This window comes from Labrus bergylta, chromosome 2 (genome assembly GCF_963930695.1).
Source record: "Labrus bergylta chromosome 2, fLabBer1.1, whole genome shotgun sequence".
Classification (NCBI taxonomy): Eukaryota; Metazoa; Chordata; class Actinopteri; order Labriformes; family Labridae; genus Labrus; species Labrus bergylta.
This window is the reverse complement of record NC_089196.1, coordinates 28676645-28695963: the sequence shown is the minus strand read 5'-3', so window position 1 is coordinate 28695963 and position 19319 is coordinate 28676645. Positions and strand designations below refer to the sequence as shown.

The 19319-nt window shown below is 43.6% G+C and overlaps 1 protein-coding gene across 4 annotated transcripts in view; it reads right to left on the bottom strand.

The window, feature by feature from the left end:
- Positions 1 to 2221: 2221 nt before the first annotated feature.
- Positions 2222 to 19319, bottom strand: part of ogdha (oxoglutarate dehydrogenase a) — a 29542-nt gene continuing 12444 nt past the window's right edge. Inside the window, exons 4-25 of one of the 4 annotated variants that reach the window (XM_065951006.1) lie at positions 18869 to 18971; positions 16001 to 16045; positions 12842 to 12886; positions 10872 to 10987; positions 10343 to 10497; positions 9995 to 10141; positions 9814 to 9904; positions 9536 to 9715; positions 8620 to 8748; positions 8343 to 8522; positions 8089 to 8241; positions 7660 to 7762; positions 6919 to 7047; positions 6577 to 6727; positions 5952 to 6079; positions 5689 to 5867; positions 4805 to 4876; positions 4442 to 4567; positions 4007 to 4079; positions 3763 to 3926; positions 2528 to 2682; positions 2222 to 2450 (exon numbers count right to left, since the gene is read on the bottom strand). In XM_065951006.1, the coding sequence (XP_065807078.1) occupies positions 2330 to 2450; positions 2528 to 2682; positions 3763 to 3926; positions 4007 to 4079; positions 4442 to 4567; positions 4805 to 4876; positions 5689 to 5867; positions 5952 to 6079; positions 6577 to 6727; positions 6919 to 7047; positions 7660 to 7762; positions 8089 to 8241; positions 8343 to 8522; positions 8620 to 8748; positions 9536 to 9715; positions 9814 to 9904; positions 9995 to 10141; positions 10343 to 10497; positions 10872 to 10987; positions 12842 to 12886; positions 16001 to 16045; positions 18869 to 18971 (2745 nt within the window). In that variant the 3' untranslated portion in view covers positions 2222 to 2329. The remainder of the gene's footprint in view (positions 2451 to 2527; positions 2683 to 3762; positions 3927 to 4006; positions 4080 to 4441; positions 4568 to 4804; positions 4877 to 5688; positions 5868 to 5951; positions 6080 to 6576; positions 6728 to 6918; positions 7048 to 7659; positions 7763 to 8088; positions 8242 to 8342; positions 8523 to 8619; positions 8749 to 9535; positions 9716 to 9813; positions 9905 to 9994; positions 10142 to 10342; positions 10498 to 10871; positions 10988 to 12841; positions 12887 to 16000; positions 16046 to 18868; positions 18972 to 19319) is intronic. The other 3 variants (XM_065951008.1, XM_065951012.1, XM_065951015.1) reach the window with 3 other exon arrangements.

The following is a 19319-nucleotide window of genomic DNA, read 5'->3' as shown; positions in this document are numbered from 1 at the left end:
TTTAAATTTCTCTTCCACACACAGAGACACAGAAGCAGCTGCTCTTCAGTACATACAGGATTCTTTATTGAATGAAGCAAAGTAATGAAGAGAATTACAATCCCCTATTATGAAAATAAATAAATCATTTTCTTTGTCTCACAGAAGCCCAGAATGCCACCTGCAGCCGATTTATTTTCAAATCTTCTGTTGTCGTTTTGTTTTTACTATTTTTTTCAAACCAGGAGCTTTTGTTTCCTGCTGACAGAGTTCATTCAGCTGCGAGTCAAATAATAAAAACATGAGACGCTCCGATCCATTTTGGCACGGGGTAAATGCTCCAGAGAGAGAGAGAGAGAGAGAGAGTAAGAGAGAAGAGAAGAAGAGAGGCAGAAGCCGGGGGGTTAAATTATAATCAGCAGTGCATTCGGTTCATGTAGGGACGCCTGATAGCGCAAAACGCGGCCATTTTTACTCCCAAAATATCCCTTCGAAACAAAGATAAACAACAAAATCTCAGTGTGCTAGTTAAGCGTTGCCGTGGTGACTAATTACAGACTTTACCTTAACGAGCTTACACACCTGCTGAAAGGCAGAAAACCCTCCACCTGCTGTACTGAATCCAATACTCCAGTTATGACACCAACTTTTCCCACAGCTAGCCCGCCTCCCATTCGCTTTTCACGGGGAGTGCTAACGATGCTAATGAGCCGTTTATTAAAAAATGAAAACAAAAGATCTCCCGCAACGTTTCAGGTGAAGATGATGATTATCGAGTAATGATCCTGCGTGTGTGAGTGTAGACTGAACTGCTGACCTGCTGATACGTAGATGTGTGTGTGGACGGAGGAATGTGTGTGTGTTTCCAACCTTAAGTATCAGGCTCCGCTCCATCAATGGATTGAAACTATTCTTTAGCAACATCGCCTCAGACGTCACCTCTAATGTCTCTGCTGTTTCTGAATCGTTGCCTCATTTTCACCACAGACTCAGTCACGTCTGCAGCACAGAGCTTTTAAAAAACTGTTACCTACTGAAATCTAGAATTCATGAATCAGACCAATCTTCAATAAAAATGTCGCTGATTATAGTCAGAGTAAATTCAGGGGATTTTCTTGTCTAGCTGCAGTTGTTTTTCAAACCTGAAACCTCAAAAAACACAACATCATCTAAATCTGGCCAATTTTTTTTTTATCAGCAATTAAGTCCAAAAGCAGCTGAAAGAGCTCGAGTCTTCACGCTTTAAATACACACATTTCTCTATTGATACGATGACAGTGATTTCCAGAGCAACAAGAGTACTCTCACATATCGGATTTGATGATTTATTTTCAATTAACCGTCTATTCTTTCACAGCGACACTCAGACGCTGATGAACATTGAAAAACCTCAAGAGAAAACTCGATGCTCGAAAAGTTGCTGCAGTGGAGTTGAGCCTGACGCTGAGCTACCGAGACAAACCGCACTGATGCTAAACTCAAGAGTATTTTTGTAGTTCAATAGTACACAGTGAATTTTAACTTCAAACATCAGTATGCACTTATAGTCCATGGTGTGTTCTGCGTTAACTTTATGTGTCCAAACGTCAGCCTGACCACATACTATCACAAGGCCTAAAGTACATGAACAGCCGATCACAAACAAACGTTTCCCCAACATCATCATGCACAAGAGGGCGCGTTTAATGATGCAGGGAGGCGGATTAGTTTCTGCAGAAACAGAATAAACTTCATTTCTGAATCTGACTGCTGGTAAAAGAAGATCTGAACATGTTTTCTGCGTGTTCTCTGACGTTTGGTTCATTCATCTGGTGAAATGAAAATGAGGAAACTGTCAATATTTGAATCAGACAGACCTCTTCAGTTTGAACCTTCACATTTGACAGAATTCATCGAGTGCACAGAGAACTGCACTTAAGAGAAACAACAGAAGAACGTTTGCATCTGCTGTTTATAACGCAGAGCGTACATTTATTTACCAACAGTTCATTGTTTTGTCAGAAAATCTTATTTTTTCTAGTTTAAAATCTGCTGAAGTAAAAGCAGATTTATAAATAACCTGATTGGAATACATTAAATAAAAGCAGACTTGTTGATAATCTGTTTGTAGTTTGGATGCACTGTGTACTAAAGAGGCTGACGTCTCTGTGGAGTATTAGCAGATTGTGCAGTTTAAGATCATGTAATGTTTGCAAACCCTACGATGAGATATAATGTTTGTTTTTGTGCGCGTGTCGATGCAGTGCGCGTGTCACAACTGAATCCGGTAGAGTTGGGAGAGGGGGGTCAAAGGTCAGACAGGTGAGAGTTTGATCCTGATGTTGCAGGTCAGGGGTCAGAAGTCGCGGCTTTACTCCTGATCTTTGAACGCGTCGAGGCCGAAGGCGTTGTCCAGGAAACGTCGCAGCTCCATCAGGTGAGTGTTTTTGTTTCCTGTAGCCGGAGCTGCTGCCGGCCCCCTGCCAGCGTACCTGAACACACACACACAGTCATGAAGCGGCCCGGCCTAATGTTAGACTTTAAGTCATGTGACTGATCAGACTCTTACCACACAGGTTTGGCTCTCTGGATGGTGGTCCTGATGCGGGGCTTCACGTAGTCATAGTAACCCTGGTTCTTGTGCTCCTCCTGACACCACACCAGGTCGGCGTTGTGGAAACGCTCAGACTCCGCCTTCACCTGATCGAAGGGGAACGGAGACAGCTGGAGAGAGAGGAAAAGTCATCAGTTAATATAAATATCTAGTCCTTTAAATTGTAATGCTCTGTTTTTAAAATCTCATATTTTTTATTTTATTATTCATACAATGATCAACTTGCACTTTGAAGCTTTGGCAGAAACTGTTCTGCCAATAAAACCTTTAAAGCAACGTAATGTAACATTTCGCTTTGGTGCCCCCTGAACGTCTCTGAGTGTCACTGCACTGTTGTAAAACACAGATGTTAAGACTCCCCCTCGTAGACTACGTCCATATGTGGAGGAGCCGAGGCAGGGGGTGAAACCAGAGTCCAACTGACAAGCTAGAGTAATGTCATTTACTGGATTCTGCGCAAATATGATTCTGCTAAAGTCTACCGCCCGTTGCAGGGACGACTTCTGGTGTGAGATGGGTTTATTTATTTGTATGCAAATGAACTGAATTCAGATGGGTACAACTTTATAAATCACCCATAAAAATAAATAATTAGGAGAAAGTTGCTTGTTCAGCATCTCGAGAGTCACTGCCACTTTCCACATAGTTCGAGCACACCGAGTTCCATCAGTACCACAATTTTAGCTCTGTCGGACAGTGAACGCTCTGCCCCACTGGCTCTGTTTCTGGAGCCATGAGCAGCTGAACACACATCACTGGAGAACTACAAGATCACAGGAATTAAGAGAAAACGTGCAGACAACATTTCGCTTTGTCTCTCTGAGGTTGCTCTGCTGTTCATTCTGTTGCACACAGCTCGATTCATTTCTCACACACACACTCTTCACTGTCCCGCAACCCATCTTCAAAGTCGTGTTTAGGAGTGAACAATGCCGTGAGGTTATCCAATATTTGTGAAGCTGTTTAATATCATGTCAATATAATGACGAGGCTTGAAGACGGATCAGTCAAAATATATAGCTGGTTGGAAAATCTTACTTCACATGAGACCTCACTGTGTGTGTCTGTGTGTGTGTGTCTGTGTGTGTGTGTGTGTGTGTGTGTGTGTGTGTGTGTGTGTGTGTGTGTGTGTGTGTGTGTGTGTGTGTGTGTGTGTGTGTGTGTGTGTGTGTGTGTGTGTGTGTGTGTACCTGCTCCACGCGTGCGATGGCCACAATGTCCTCCATGCCTCTGTTCTTCCTCTCTTTGGTCAGCTCATAGTAAACCTTCCCTGTGCAGAAAATCAGCCTCTTCACCTCCTCTGGACGCTGGGCAGCAGAGCCTCCTTCAGGGATCAACCTCTGGAAGTGAGTTCCTGCAGGGAGGAGGATGAAGATATTAAACCGCTTCTTTATGAAATTCTGCTTTAAACGATCAGAAGTGTAGAAGACGTACCAGGCAGCATCTCGTCAAAGCTGGATCTGGCCTCGGGGTGACGCAGCAGAGATTTGGGGGTGAAGACGATCAGCTGGAGGGACAAACGGGAACGTTAGAATTTAAAATGGATCCAAACACAAACTTTACAAAAGAGAAAAACCTGTGATGATTAATCAGATAATAAACTAATATGGTAAAGTTTGTTCATGTTCAGGTTTTATTTATAGCCTGTGATTGTCAGAGCACACATCAGAGAAGATTCAATTTTTGAAACATAGAGGTCTGTGACGCAACGAGTGAAAGCCTGAACATGACCGAGGTCTGTTTAAATAAATATCTCATCATATCTCATTCCATCTATTAACTTCAACAGTCCAACGACACATTATCTGAACATGTACCTGTGTGTGTATGAGTTTTGCTTAAGTTTGTGTGTGTGTGTGTGTGTCTCACAGGCTTCCTGAACGGCAGGAGGATCTGTCGTCTGAGGACGTGGAAGTAGTTTCCAGGAGAAGCACAGTTCACCACAATCCAGTTACAGTCGTAGAGCTGACGGACTGCAAAGTCATCAGTGAGGGCCTGTGAGTGAGAGAGAGAGCGAGAGCGAGAGTGAGAGTGAGAGAGTGAGAGAGTGAGAGAGAGAGAGAGAGACGCACAAATTAAATCACTTTTGAAAACAAGAAATCAATCACACAAAACAAAACAAACAAACAAAATCAGAATTAATTTGACTTCTGAAGGGTAAAAAAAGGTGTTTATCATAACGGCCATGTAGCTTCCACTGCACTTAATGTGTTTGGTGTGCGTGTGTGTTACCGGCATGACGTCGGGGTCGTCGTTGCACATCTGGAGGAATCTCTCTGGACGAGCTGAAGAATGTTCTGGGCCCTGCAGACACAAACAGACACAAACAGACCTGTGTGTCAGTTCACCTGTGTGTCAGACGGATGGTGTGACTGTGTTCGGATCACTAATCATAACACGTTCTGTTCAACTCTGATTGTGTAAAAACCCTTTGATTATAAAGAAATGTGCAGCCACACTAGAGGACTTTATCAGAGACTTTTTCAAAACAAATCCCTCTTTTATAACTTTGTTGTTTTTGGAGGAGTTTGCACATTAGGGCTGCATGCATGATCGTAAAAAACAATACAATACAAAAAAAAACAATCTCGATTCACACATAAATGCAATTTCATTTCTAAATGATTCACTTCCCAATGCGTTCAGGACGAGCTGCATATACGGCAGCTTTTCCCACCTATGATGGGGCCATACTACTCTATCATCTCTCTCATTACTCATCCTCATTTACGGCACTTAACTGTCAGCCACCGTTACTATAGTTACCACTCATGGAGCAGGCAGTGGCATGTGTAGACGAGCAGGAAGGAGGCAGACACTTTATGGGGCTGAAGTTGGAGCCGCAGCTTTCATTTAGTTGAAAAAAATATATATATTGTAAGAGAATGGTGATCTCAAATCTCAGGGAGAAAAATCGGGATTCACATTTTAGCAAGAATCACGCAGCGCTATCACATATCCAACTATCTCATGAAGAAGAGGCATAGGATGAGGCCATTTTTACAACTGTTCTTTATACATCTCGAACCCTCCAAAGAAGTTTAAAGCATTAAGATGAATGCTGACAGGCCTGACACAGCTCTGTGTGTGTGTTTTTGTGTTCGCATGCTCCTCACCATGCCCTCCATGCCGTGCGGCAGCAGCAGCACGATGCCGTTCTGGCGGACCCACTTGGCCTGACCGGGGCAGATGAACTGGTCGATGATGCACTGAGCCGTGTTGTGGAAATCTCCAAACTGAGCCTCCCACAGGACCAGAGCGTTCGGACTCGCCATCGCAAAACCCAACTCAAAACCTGCAGATAATAAACAATGAATACGACAATAACACTGAATAAACTGATTTATAAACGAGCATCGGCAGGAGTGTTGGGACTGACCGAGGCAGCCGTACTCAGACAGAGAGCTGTTGCAGACGGTGTACGGCGCCTGGTCAGGAGCGATGTGGTTCATGGGGATACAGATCCTCTTGTCCACGTTCTGATCGTGGAGGACGTGATGACGGTGGCTGAAAGAGGACAAACAAGAGTCAGACTGCGGGTACACTCTACAGCCCTCAGCTTTAGTTTGATTCAATCTTCTTTTTCTCACAGATGAAATGAACCGAGAGGCGTTAAAAGTCTGCGAGAAACAAAGGTGGTTTACAGCAAATGTGCCAACAACCGAAGTGTTTGTTTTAACATGTGTTGTCCTTTTTGTGACGCTCGGATCTGAGAAACATTGTAATCCTGTTACGTCGATAAATGCCACTGTCAGGTATTAATGGTGTATGGATGATCGTAGCAAACACAGTTTCTTTCTACAAGGATAGTTTAGTTGCGGAATAATAGAGGAGAGAACCCAAAGTCAAACAACAGCTGATACAAATCTCAGTAAAAAGTCCAGCTGTTTAACTGGAAGAGGAGCGAGTGTGTTTCCATGAAGAGGATCTACGAGTGAAGGAATCGGCTACCAAAGCAGGCGGTGAACACAAGGTCTTCATCGCTAACTTCCTGAGTCATGTACCTGAACGTTCCTCGCTCCACGTCCTGTCCCGACAGCCTGATGTGAGTTCCCTCCTTCAGCAGAGACCCGAAGGCCATGTACTCTCCCAGAGCCCAGTCAACGGTCCGGTTACGAACCATCTCAGCCCGACCCTTCAGGATACGACTCAGACCTGGAAAGAAAAACCCACAAATACATCTGTCAGGCCTGTAGTCTTAAGCAGTTTACTTACCAATGAAAAGAACAAGTTGTTTATAATGTGTCAGGAGAAAACATTGACTTTAAATTATGATTCACCGTCTTCTCTTTGTCTGAAGTCAAATAAATAAACGAGGCATTAGAGGTATGATGAATGTGTCAAACCTCCGTGGATGGTGAAGTCCTCCACAGGTACAGACGAGGCCACCTGTCCGATGTGGTTCAGGCTCTCTTCAGTCAGACCAGTGGAGGGGCAGCTCATGGACTTGGGCTGACCGTCCAGAGTGAAAAAACCTGAAGGCGACAACAAAACAACAACATGTCAAGGTCATGATTCATGTGTACACGAGTACGGTCCGCTGGAGGATGTGAACACAACCGTGCTCAAACAAGGAAGTGGACCGCTGTTTGACGTAATTCTAAACGTCTCCTGTCGCTTCATCTGTGCAGCCCGGATCCTGTTTAATCCTGAGCTGCACGGTAGATGTGGAAGTAGGGAGAGGGTCGTTACTGGCGTCTCATAAATAACAAAACATCCACAGTTTCTGGTTCTTGGCAGATTTGGAAACCAACTGTGTGCATACTGCCACCTGCTGTATCAGACTGTGTATATACGCAAGTGTACTCGGGTACAGAACAATGTTACTAATGTGAACACAGACCTGCGGGGGGAGGGGGGAGCAATCGAGCTCGGGCACGGTGCCTAATGTGAAAACGCCCTAAGACCTGTTTCCTTCACTTGTCTTATTTCCTCACTCTGTGTCTGATATGTTAGTATGATAGATTTTCTAGTTTGTTGTCTGTTTTTAAGAACAATCCAATCCAACCAAATATATATCGTATTTAATTCATCATTGTCCTGAAATAGTGACTCTGAGTCTCACTGATCTCTTGTCTCACACTCACCGGGCCATGGGGAGTCCAGCCAGTGCTTGATGTGGAGGATTTTCTCGTCTTTGGAGCGAGCATGCGCCTCCTCACAGATCTTATCGTATTTGGCGATCTCCTCCTACAAACACAAAACCAGAAGAGAGATTCAGACTTCTCAATCAAAACAAAAACAGAAAAGATGACGTCAAGTCTGTTGGGGGAATTTCTCTCTGCACATTTTACAGTGTTGATCAAGAGGAAGACATCTTTTGATCTAATACTTTTAATCATGAATGACACCAACATTGAAGTACATCCAGATCAATGTCACTTTGATCCACCTGCAGTACCACGAGCAAAAAACAAAAACTTCCTGCTCGGACTTTGACACTCGTCAGACTTCATCCTTGGACATGCAGGAAACACGAGAACAAAGTAACGCGGTCATGTTTGTTTGTTTTTTACCTCGTACTCCTGCCTGCTGACGGCTCCCTCTGCGATCAGCTTCTCTGCGTATTTCTGCAGAACCGGCTTCTGCTTCTTGATCTGTTTGTACATCAGCGGCTGAGTGAACATTGGCTCATCCATCTCGTTGTGACCCATACGACGGTAACACACCTGAGAACACACACACACACCTTCAGGTTAAAATACATTCTGCTGTATCTCTAAGAGGAACGCTGCTCATGCTCACATGTTGCGTTTGTGTGCACACTGACCAGGTCGACCACCACGTCTTTGTGGAACGTGGCCCTCCACTCGGCGGCGACCTTGCAGACGTAGATGACAGCCTCGGGGTCGTCTGCGTTGACGTGGAAGATGGGAGCGTTGACGACTCGAGCGACGTCAGTCGGATACGGAGACGAGCGAGCCACACGAGGGTCTGTGGTGAACCCGATCTGGAGACACGGCATCAAATCTCAGTGGTCCGTTGTGTGTTCATCGCTGTGTGTGTGTGTGTGTGTGTGTGTGTGTGTATCTGTGTGTGTGTGTTACCTGGTTGTTGACGACGACGTGCACGGTGCCGTGTGTGGTGTATGACGGCAGGTCAGACAGATGGAAGGTTTCGTAGACGATGCCCTGACCGGCAAACGCTGCGTCTCCATGGAGCAGGACGGACATCACCTGAACACACAGATACACACACCTGCTTCAGAAACAAAACACTTCTACATGATTTTAAACAAGAAGAGGGCGAGTGAAGCTACAGCCTGCACTCATTACTTTATGTTTGGTTTCATCTGATGTATTTTCCACAGATGTTTGAGTACAGGCCTGTCAGCTCTTTGGAGCCTGTGTTGTTGTAGGTGTGTTACTGAAGGGACAGATGAGGACATTTTTATAGTTTATTCAAATACATTTGGGACAGAGTTGAAGAAATCCAAAATGAGACATTTATTTCTGCCTTTCTTACCACACATGAAGCTGCATCAGCATGTTTGTTGGCAGGGATATGGAGACCAGGTTTAAAGGCTTTTAGCAAAAAAGCTCAAGATTTTTTTTTTTTTTAGCACTTTCTAAGAACCTTTGTCAGACTCCTATAACCCTCAAAGGATAATTTAAATCAATCTGTGGATCTTTATGGATGTTGTGTTTGGGTTAAATCGTTCTCTGGATTTGGATCGTGGTGACCTTTTTTAAAGCAGCAGGACTGGTTTAGTTGGAATATTATGATTGGGAGAGTGACAGTTAAGATTGCGGTTTGTTTGTCGGAGGTCTGACAGACGCATAGATTGTGGCTGCTGTGGTGTTTGGATCTTGAAATGGTTGACTTTGTCAGAATCACAGGAACCGCAGCTTTCTAACAATGTGGAACTTCTAGGGTAGACTTTGTTTTCTTGTGAACGTAACCTCTGATGAGGATTTGTTTAAATAATTTGTCTGTCTGCTCCTTCCTCTCTCTGAGTCTCACCCGGTTGCCGTCGTTGTCTCCGCAGTAGAACTGCTCAGCCTTGGTCTTTCCTTGCACCACGGGATCCACGGCCTCCAGGTGAGACGGGTTCGCCATCAGAGACAGGGTGATGTTTCTGTCTGTCACACGGTTGATACGACGATGGTACATTCCCAGATGGTACTTCACATCACCAGAGCCCTGCGGAGGAGGAGGAGGAACAACAACACAGAGGTCAGAGTGTGGAGGAGACGTGGAGATGTGGACAGTATTTATGGTTCTTAAAGCAGCGTGAGTACCTCATCAGCAGCTTCCAGTTTGGAGTCGAACTGACAGAAAATCTGCTCCAGCTCTTTACGGATCACGTTGGCCAAAACATTCAGACGACCCCTTTGAAGAGATGAGAGTAAGGTCGACGTGAAGCACGCTGTAACTGAAAAGCTCTGAAAATAACGGGCATTACTGTAATTGTTGTTTTACCTGTGAGGCATGCCCATGATGACGTTCTCCACGCCGTTCTCAGAGGATTTATCGATGATGGTCTTCAGAGCCGGGATCAGAGACTCGCAGCCCTCCAGACCGAAACGTTTCTCTGCAGACCACTTCTTCTGCAGGAACTCCTCAAACCTGCAAACACACACACAATATAAACAATAATGTGTTGCAACTAATACTGCACAATGGCAAAGGTTAATACACATCCAGCGGACTCTTCTAAGAAAACATTAAATATACACCACAGCTGCTTGATTGAGGAGAACGGAGGTTGGATGCAAGTTTTGGTGGAGAGGGAGGGATGTTGTGGTGTTGATAGTGTGGTGAGGTTACCTGGTGGAGCGGACCATGCGGGCCAGCAGCGTCCTCTTCTCCTCCAGAGTGAACTGCATCACTCCTGGAGTCTCAAACTTCTGTCTGATCCACTGACACTGCTCCAGGTCGTTGATGAACATGAACTCCACGCCGATGTGCTGACAGTACGCCATCTGAGCAGCAGATACCACACAGGTGAGTGTCAGGAGCAGCGCAGGACAGGTGTATGACTTTAACATGTATATTTGTTTTTAATTATTCAGACAAAAGCTTTCAGGGTGAGCTGCATGTGTGAGTTTCTCCTGCCAGCCCTCAAAGTATTTTGTGTTTGCATAGATGAACACACAAAGTAGTTAACCCCTGGATATCTCTGTCACCACCTCAGATGCTTAAACTCATCAATATTCACTTTTATTTGAAGTTTAAACTGTGAGAATGAAGAGTTTCAGAGCCACAAAGTTTTATTAAATACCTAAGAGACACACAAACCAACCATGTCTCTGTTGCTGGTGGAACACCTCCTGATTTCTACTTATTGTTTACTTACCTCCAATCGGCGGATGATCTCCTTCAGCGGCAGGGCGCTCTCTGAGCCGCCGATGAAGGTGGTGGTGGGCAGCCGGAACACCTTATCAAGGTCCGACTCATCCAGACCGTAGAAGCCTACATGTCCCATGATGCACCACAGCACAGGAGAGCAGGAGGAGGAGGAGGAGGAGGGGGGAGAAAAGAGGGAAGGAGGTGAGAAAAGGTTGCAGGACAGAGGGAGTGGAAAAACAAAGAGATGGACAGACAGGCCGTGGACAAATGAGAACATGCATACAAAGGTTATTAATGAGTGCATGAATAAATCAATGAATATTAAATGAATAACATGGAGACAAAGATGTAACAGCCAGACATGTTATTGAAGCACAGACACACAACAGACATGCAGACAGATGAACAAAAGGAGAGAGAAGAGAGCAGAGAGAAGCGACAGCAGCAGAAACAGTTTTAGTTTGTTGATGGAGGAGTGTTTGTGTCGCAGCAGCAGGACGGAGTGAGGAGAAGTTCAGGGGTTCAGTCGAGTTAAAAAAAGAAAAGTAAAAGTAAGAAGAGACATCGTTAGTGTCATTCATCTGAACCAATCAGAAGCTACACACATCAAAACAGACATGACGGAGCTCAGTCTGATGATATTTCTTAAATCAGCAGGTAAGGTACCTTATAACAATGACTGTGTTTGTTAGTATCCCTCCGCTGCTGAAAGTAGTCCCTAACAAATTCCCTGTGTCCTCTTTATGGGTTACAGAGAGACGCTGATTTCAGAGATTCTTGAGCCTTTTATTAAAAACAAAGCATGTTAGACTGAGATGATTTTAAAGTCTGCAGCAGGGAAGCGACAGGCTCAGAGCGACGAGTCTCACGCTGTAGACTCCCACGCTGTGTCTGTTTTTAAGACTTTTGATTACAAGACGGAGAAAAGAGAATAACAGCAGACTGGTTCTTTCACAGGTGACATTATTCAGGACTTCTCAAAGTTGAATTTAACTAACAAACTAAATAACATTGATAATCTGCCTCAGAAGCTATAAGTCTTAAAGTTTACTTTGATGTTTTTAAGGAAGAGGTGTGTCAGATGCTGTAGAGATTATAGATCCCCCGAGACATATGAAGGAATAAAAAAGGCCATCCCCAGTCCATCATCTTCATCATCATCAGTCTACATTTATGAGCCTCTTCCCGGCTGGTTAATCTCGGCTGACAGCTGTAAATCAGCACGGACGACACTGAGGGTGAAATGTCCCAAACCTGAAGAGAAAAAGGTGACGGGGAGTCTCCAGAATGTTTATTCAAAAAAACAAAAAACAAAGCTCTGTTCACCTCAGAGAGAGCAGCGATGTGTTAATGACAGCAGAAATGATAACATGAGTGACATGTTGGGAGGGTTATGAGGATTTAATCGATTATTCTGCAACTTCAAACGGATTATGGGACAGTTAGGGGAGGAGGTGTTATGAAACGAAGAGGACAGATTCAAAGAGAAAGAAGAAAGATGTGTTTTTGTGTGTGTTCGGGAAAAATAGAGTCCTACTGTGTCCTTAAATCAAACAACACAAGCACCTTAAAATGTTTCCTGTTAGACTTCATGAGCAGGACACACTCAACCTGCCAATCAGAGCGCTGGACAGGCAGACTGACGGCTGATTCAGCAAATCAGAGCGCTCACACAAGTTAAAAATCACTTCTGACAAACTGAGCAGTAAACAGAGACGACACAGCCACAAACCAAACGAGTGACAGCCAAGCTGGCCAATCAAGAAGCAGAGTCTCCCTAAAAGTAGCAGACAGACGGATCACTGCTCAGCCTCTTCATCCCTCTCCTCCTTCCTCCTCCTCCTCGTCCAAAGAGCGTGGAGGTAGTGAGAGAGGAGAGGAAACACATTTAAGACGACACTCTTGTTCTCTACAAAACATGGCAGCCAAGACTTTTAAAGTTTCAGAGACACAAAGCAACACGCTCCTGATCTTTACCCCTCTGTCTGCAGCCGACACTAATGTGGGAGGGGCAATCTGACTCTGAAACACAGTCACAAAACTTGATGTTAAAAAATGAAGACTCATTCAATCTTTTCCTTCGACACACATGCTCAGCACGCGAGGACAGCAGCGCGCAGAGACTCCTGACTTTAATACTCGCAGTGCGTTCACACATCTGGCTTCATCTGGTTTGTTTCAGTTTGTTCAGACACAAATCATAGAGACACTTTTTTTAAGACGGTAGTAGAAGTAGAAGGTAGAAAGACTAATAAAACATGCTAGATTTTCTGATGAAAGGTTGAGCGGCATCCCAGACGGTTGTTCACTATGACACACTACACGAGATAAAATGATCGATTTTCGAGTCCCTACGTCCGCTAGATCAGGCTTAAATCGTGCTTACAGTGTGTAGTCTGACCTCAGCATAACATTTTAGAAATGGACTTCATCTGACAGGTCGGTGTCCATCTGTGAAGTCCTGGTACTGATCCGGGCTAACAGGTTTTCAAACTACTGTAAGCAGGACATAATCAGGAGAATTCACCTCGAGCGAATGAGAGGGGGTGTTGACTTTTATTCCCTGTAATCTGTGCACGGTGCATAGACTGTCTTCAAGCGGCCGCTACGATCTCCGTGCACATAAATAAACTGTGTATTATCTTTTCTGTTCTCCAGTATTCTCCCGCTGCGAGGTGCATGTGTGAACAGCCAGGTACGGAGAATATCCAGAGCAGTCCTCCTGAAATTATCTAGATATTTTCAGGAATGCAGATGTGAAAACGGCTTTAATTGTATTTCATTTTACAACGTGCCGTAGCAGATTTTCGAAGGCTTAAACTGTCGAAGATCCACAAAACATGAGAGCAAAGCAGAAAACAGATTCATATTAAAAAAAAAAGCGAGATTAAAGACACAGACAAAAGTTCTAACTCAGAGCAGCTCTGCTTCAAGCTAAAGAAGCTAACAGAGCTAACTACAGACAGGCCAAACATTTTCTATCAGTGACAAATTCTGTGAATAATAAAACAAAAAGGATTATTTTAAAAAATTGAGAATTCATTTTCCCCCAATCCACTGCCATTAAAAAAGTCACTGACAGAAAAATCTTGTGAAAAATCCTCCATCAGAGATTTCTTCAAACTCTTCTACTGTTTATTGGACAGAGCAGGGCGCTAGCAGCAGCTAAAAGCTAACTAAACTACATGGACAGAGCACACAGCAGACATTCAGAGATCAGAGGGACTGAGGCAACACTTGAGCTGCAGAACGACCTCAAAGGTTGTTTTTTTTTTTTTTTTACTCAGGATGTTTCCTCTTTACTGAAGTCTTAAAGAAACATTTCTCTTTGGTTCATCGTCTGAAATCAACAAATAAACAAACGGGACGTCTTATGGAGGAGAAAACAGCGAGCGTGAAGAAACATCAGCTGTTGTCTGCCAAATAAGACGTGATGGATGGAAAAGAAGAAGAGTGAAGCAGATGCTACTAAATCAGGAAAAAATTAAACAGAAGTAATTTAATAAAGCAAACAAAGAGAGAGCTGGATAGTCGGAAACTTTGAGTTCATGATCTGAATTATGTCGCTCTCTTTGTTTCTGCATGTTGGTGATCATTTAGGGGAACTTGTTTTAAATTGCACGTTGGTTTTCAATTCTTATTCCTGAACGGGTTATGTTCATTTTCTTGGTACAGGTCTAATTTTTAATTCTAATTAAAATTCTGATCTATGTAGGGGTTTCTTTAAATCTTTGTTCAGGTTAATATTTAAATTCGGATGGGGGGAATTCCAATGGGACAGAGCTGTGTGACTTACCGTCTCCACTTTTTTTTTCGTTTTTATGGCTTTTGTCTACCGTTCTATTCTTGCGACTTCCCCTGGGAATCATACGTTTCACGTAACAATGAACTGTGGGTAATGCCCGCTTAGTGGCGGGGTTCATAAAGGGATCAAAAAGTCAGCGAGAGATCCTCACACACATTAGGATTTGACAGTGGGACAGCCCTAAGCCCTGACAGGCTGAGCGGGGACGCTCATCAGAGTCAGTGAGTGTGTGAGTGTGGACATCGAGACTGGGCCTCTGTCTCTATATGTCGGGCCTGTGATTGACTGGTGACCAGTCCAGGGTTAACCCCGCCTCTCAACCAATGACAGCTGGGAAAAAGCGTTATAAGGATTCAGTGTTTCCCTACCATTATATTAGGGGGGCGGCCAGCCCCCCCCCAACGGCCCCCTTGAAGGTCAAGTATTACTTTTAGGCTTTTTGGGCCTTTATTGTAGAGATAGGATAGTAGATAGAGTCAGAAATCAGAAAAAGAAGTCGTTTAAGGATACCTTTCCGATAGAAAGGGAGTGTTTGTGTTGGCGTGTGTCCCCCCCACCCCCTTAAAACTGTAAACTTGGGGGAAACACTGGGATTGAAAGGATAATTATTTTTTTTGTAAATTCATATTTTTTTTACTCATCTATTTTCATGTATTGCTGTTTTTGTTCTGGGTGTGTAAGTTTGATATTTTGATGTGATGCAGATGATGTAAAATCAGTCAGTAATCAAGTTAAATAATTGTGATCTCGATATCACTCAAAATAATCGCCATTATGTTTTGTGACATGAGCAGCCCTAACTTTGACATTTTATACATTTCTTTGTTGGTTTCCATTATTAAATCATAAAACAGTGGATCCACGCTTTCCTCATAGCTGAATGCTGCATATATCACACAACACATTTGTATGACTGGAGCAGTTAGCATTTGTAGCACATGATTTGAATGTGTATATTTGTTCCCATTTTAATGTTTTATCTTGATTTTTATGTCATGGAAAAATAGTTTAGCAGCGCTGACTGTCGCTCCACAAAGTGGGAACATTTATGAACTCATGGAACAAAAGTTTGATCAACGTAAAGACAGTGAACCAAAGAAAATATTCCTTTTATTCTAACCTGTCGTCTAGTGCAGCAGCTCCTGCAGGAGCTCAGGATGTCAGATAGAAACTCTGCAGTCTGCTGAACTGGTTCCTCGTGTTACCTGTCCTGATATCCTGAGTTCCTGAAAAAGTCACTGCACACTAATACACGTGATAAACTCTATTAAAGGCACAAACTAGCTTCAAAGCACTGTGCAGGGTCACACCAGTATTTGTGTTTCTCATACCTCCTACCGTTAGGATTTTCAGCCTCTCCTTGAACACAGCAACATCTGGATGGTGGCCAGCAGGGGGCAGCAAAGGGAGAGACACTCGGAAACATTAGTGACCCACAACCTGCTTAAACCAAACAACCACGGCCATTTTACACCAGCGCCACAACCGTCCACAGCTAAAACAGAGCACAACAGTGACCCCTGCATCTCAACGTCTCCACCACCTTTTTATTTGGTAACAAATCCACAGAATCAGTGCAGACGTTTGTTGTAAAAAAAAAGGGTGTGGATAAAAAAAGGGAAGTGGTGGAGAAGAGGGATGCAGTCAAACCATGCTGAGGTTCAAAAGTCCTGAAAAACAGAAACCACACAAACCAACCCACACTGAGGGTTTCACAAAACAGGAAGCCATTCTGCACAGGTCACCTTGATCAGAGCGAGGATTCCCCGAGCTGCACGGACACTCTACTCAACCACTGACATCCTCTGTTTGCAGTAAAAACTTGAGTCTGTTCACAAACCAGACTGATTCACAAACTGTCCCTGAAACACGAAGCTTAAAAACTCATTGATGATGTCACTTTTATTCAGTTAAAGCGGACTGTTAAGAAAAGCTAAAGCGGGTAGCGGTTAGTGGCAATCAAGCAAGAGAGCTCAAAGAGAGAGACAGACCAGGCACTGATAAGAAACTACATCAGACCCACAGAGGAAACTTAAAGTAGTACACGGTTATCAGGTAACATCAGTAAAAAAGATCAGATAAAATCATGTAAATTCAAACAAAAACCAAACGTTTCTCTCTGTGTCGTGATGTCCAATAAATCTGCATCTCATTATCAGTAAAAATGTTTAAAAAGTTTTTTTAATGCAGTTTTTTCTGGTTTTGAAATTGTTGCACGAATCTTGCTTAAATCGAATTTGCTTTATTTGAGTAATGATGCCGTTTACTAGATTTCTGCTTTTATTCTAAGTATGTGTTTATTGTTTTTGCACCAAAACACCGACACACACATTCCTCTACTCGGCAATAAATAAAGCTGAGCCGCCCCCGGAGCGTGCCACCAGCGCCACTACGCTCTGCTACAAATATGCTGCGAGTCTTTTTCCGACGCTGCAAGCACGCATCAAGCTGGACAGAATAAAACAACCCGCACAGGAAGTCAGACAAGGAAACGCACAGAGTGTTGGGTCAATTTCAAAATAAAACACAAAATCCCGACTCACGATCGTATTTTCCATCACTTTATCAACATGACGTGAAAAGGGGGCACCGGACGAACGACAAAGCAACATGTTGTTTTGCACGTTTTTCTCTTTATTCCCGCGTGATCTTGTAGTTCTCCTGTGATGTGCATTAAGTTCATCATGGCGGCGCTCACGTCCAGAAACACTGATGAGTTGACGCTATACAAATAAAAATTGATTGAAATTGATTGATTGAAACGGATCCAGTGGGGCAGGGCGCACGCCATCCGACGGAGCAAAACCGCGGTGCGCACCGACTATGTGAAAAATTTGGGGTAACCTGACATGAGTAGACGAGTCACATCAATCATTTCCTGTCACATGTGATGCTACTTAGCTAAGTTAAATCAGCCAACAGAAAAGGCCAAAAGGCTACAAAGACAACGAGCTCAAAGCTGAGAGCCGACAAGTCAAAGCAAAAGCCAAACAATCAAAAAAAGCAAAAGCTGAAACACACTCGCTGCTGAAAACATTTCAAACTGCAGCCACAGGTCTCTGTCGTCAAACCGAAGATGCTGCAGACTAACATCTCGACACCAACTGATACAGAAAAAACAGTTTCATCGAGCAGGGGTGGAGATCCTCAAACAGAAACAAAAGGTGAGACGCATCTGAAAGAGTCTCGACTCGGACTCTGTTCCTGGAGCTTACGATCATTTCTACAATCTTTAACCCACTTTGTCCAACTTCAGTTTCTGTCAGTGCTTTGTTGACTTGTATTTTCCAAAGATAATACATTAATAAATACATGTCATGGTGAAAATGTAGACTCTACTTTTCAAGATAAAACAATTAAAAAAAACAGAAAAAGAGGGTGAAGGTTTTAAAAAGAGATTTTAAATAAGAATATCTTCTATTTAAAGATGTGATCCACAAGATGCTAACAGATTTTAAATGATGATGTTTGATATTTTTCATGAATGAGTGTCTCAAAGCTTTTCACAAATTGCTAATCTTGCTATTTTAGCCAACACCTCGTGGCCGTTCCTCTACCACCAGGTATAAAAAGATTAAATCCCAAAACACCTGAGGGCAAAATCTATTTCTGCAAAGTGAATCCAATTTAGATCTTTGTCGATAAACCGATCAAACAACGAGATCAAGGTTCGAGGGATGTTTGGCGGACGCTTTCACTCGCTAAGGGGAGAGTATCTCATCCTGATTCCAGGTTAATATCTGAAGTTTTAGAAAGAATTCAAAGTAAACGAGATAATGTTATCTAAAAGTGAAACTAACTAGAAAATGTCTAATAAAGAGAGAGAGAGTTGTTATATAGAAGAAGGTTCCAGGAGATTATGTAAAGATTGAGCTGAGATTTACATGTTTTAGAAACATTAATCATACATAAGAAAGCTCCAGGAATATTTGAGTGTTTGAGGGATGTTTCAGGTTCAGTTGAGAGTTTGAACACCCACAGCAAAGCGAAAACGAGCAGAAACATTAACTGTATGAGAGGTTTGCCTCCTGTACAACAAGGTTTCAGAACAAGTCACAGAAACATTCCCAAACTTCAAACTTCCACCGACTATTGTAAACTTTCTGAAGTAGCCGGACTGCGAGGCAGACCGGGAGGAAACGGGAGAACAGAGGGGGAGTTAGAAGACGTTGTTGTTCTCTAAGGGTTTAACTCCTCACCCAGCTTGTCGGAGGAGGTGATAATGTCAGTGGGGACACACGAGTCCAAGTCAGCGTCCATGATGCCGAGGGGGTCCAACTGGGCCACATGGTGCCCCCGGATCTACAGGGGGTGACAACAGCACAGAGCCCACCCGGGACAGGAGGAAGAAGAGGAGGAGGAGGATGGAGGTGAAGAAGTGAGGAGAAGTTGGACGAGGAGGAGGAGCGAACGAACGAAACGAAGGAGAAGGAATGAGGACGAGGAAACAAGACGCAACAAAACAGCCGATAAGGGGAGGCGAGAGGACGTTGAGAGGCGAGTGGATGAGAAGCAAGATGGAGTGAAAATTTGGAGGAAGTAAAAGAAAGAGAGATAACGTGAAGGAGAAGAATAGAGAGAAGGGAATCATATAGAAACAGGGTTTGACAGAAAAACGAGAACAGAGGAAAGAAGGCAGAAATCCAACAA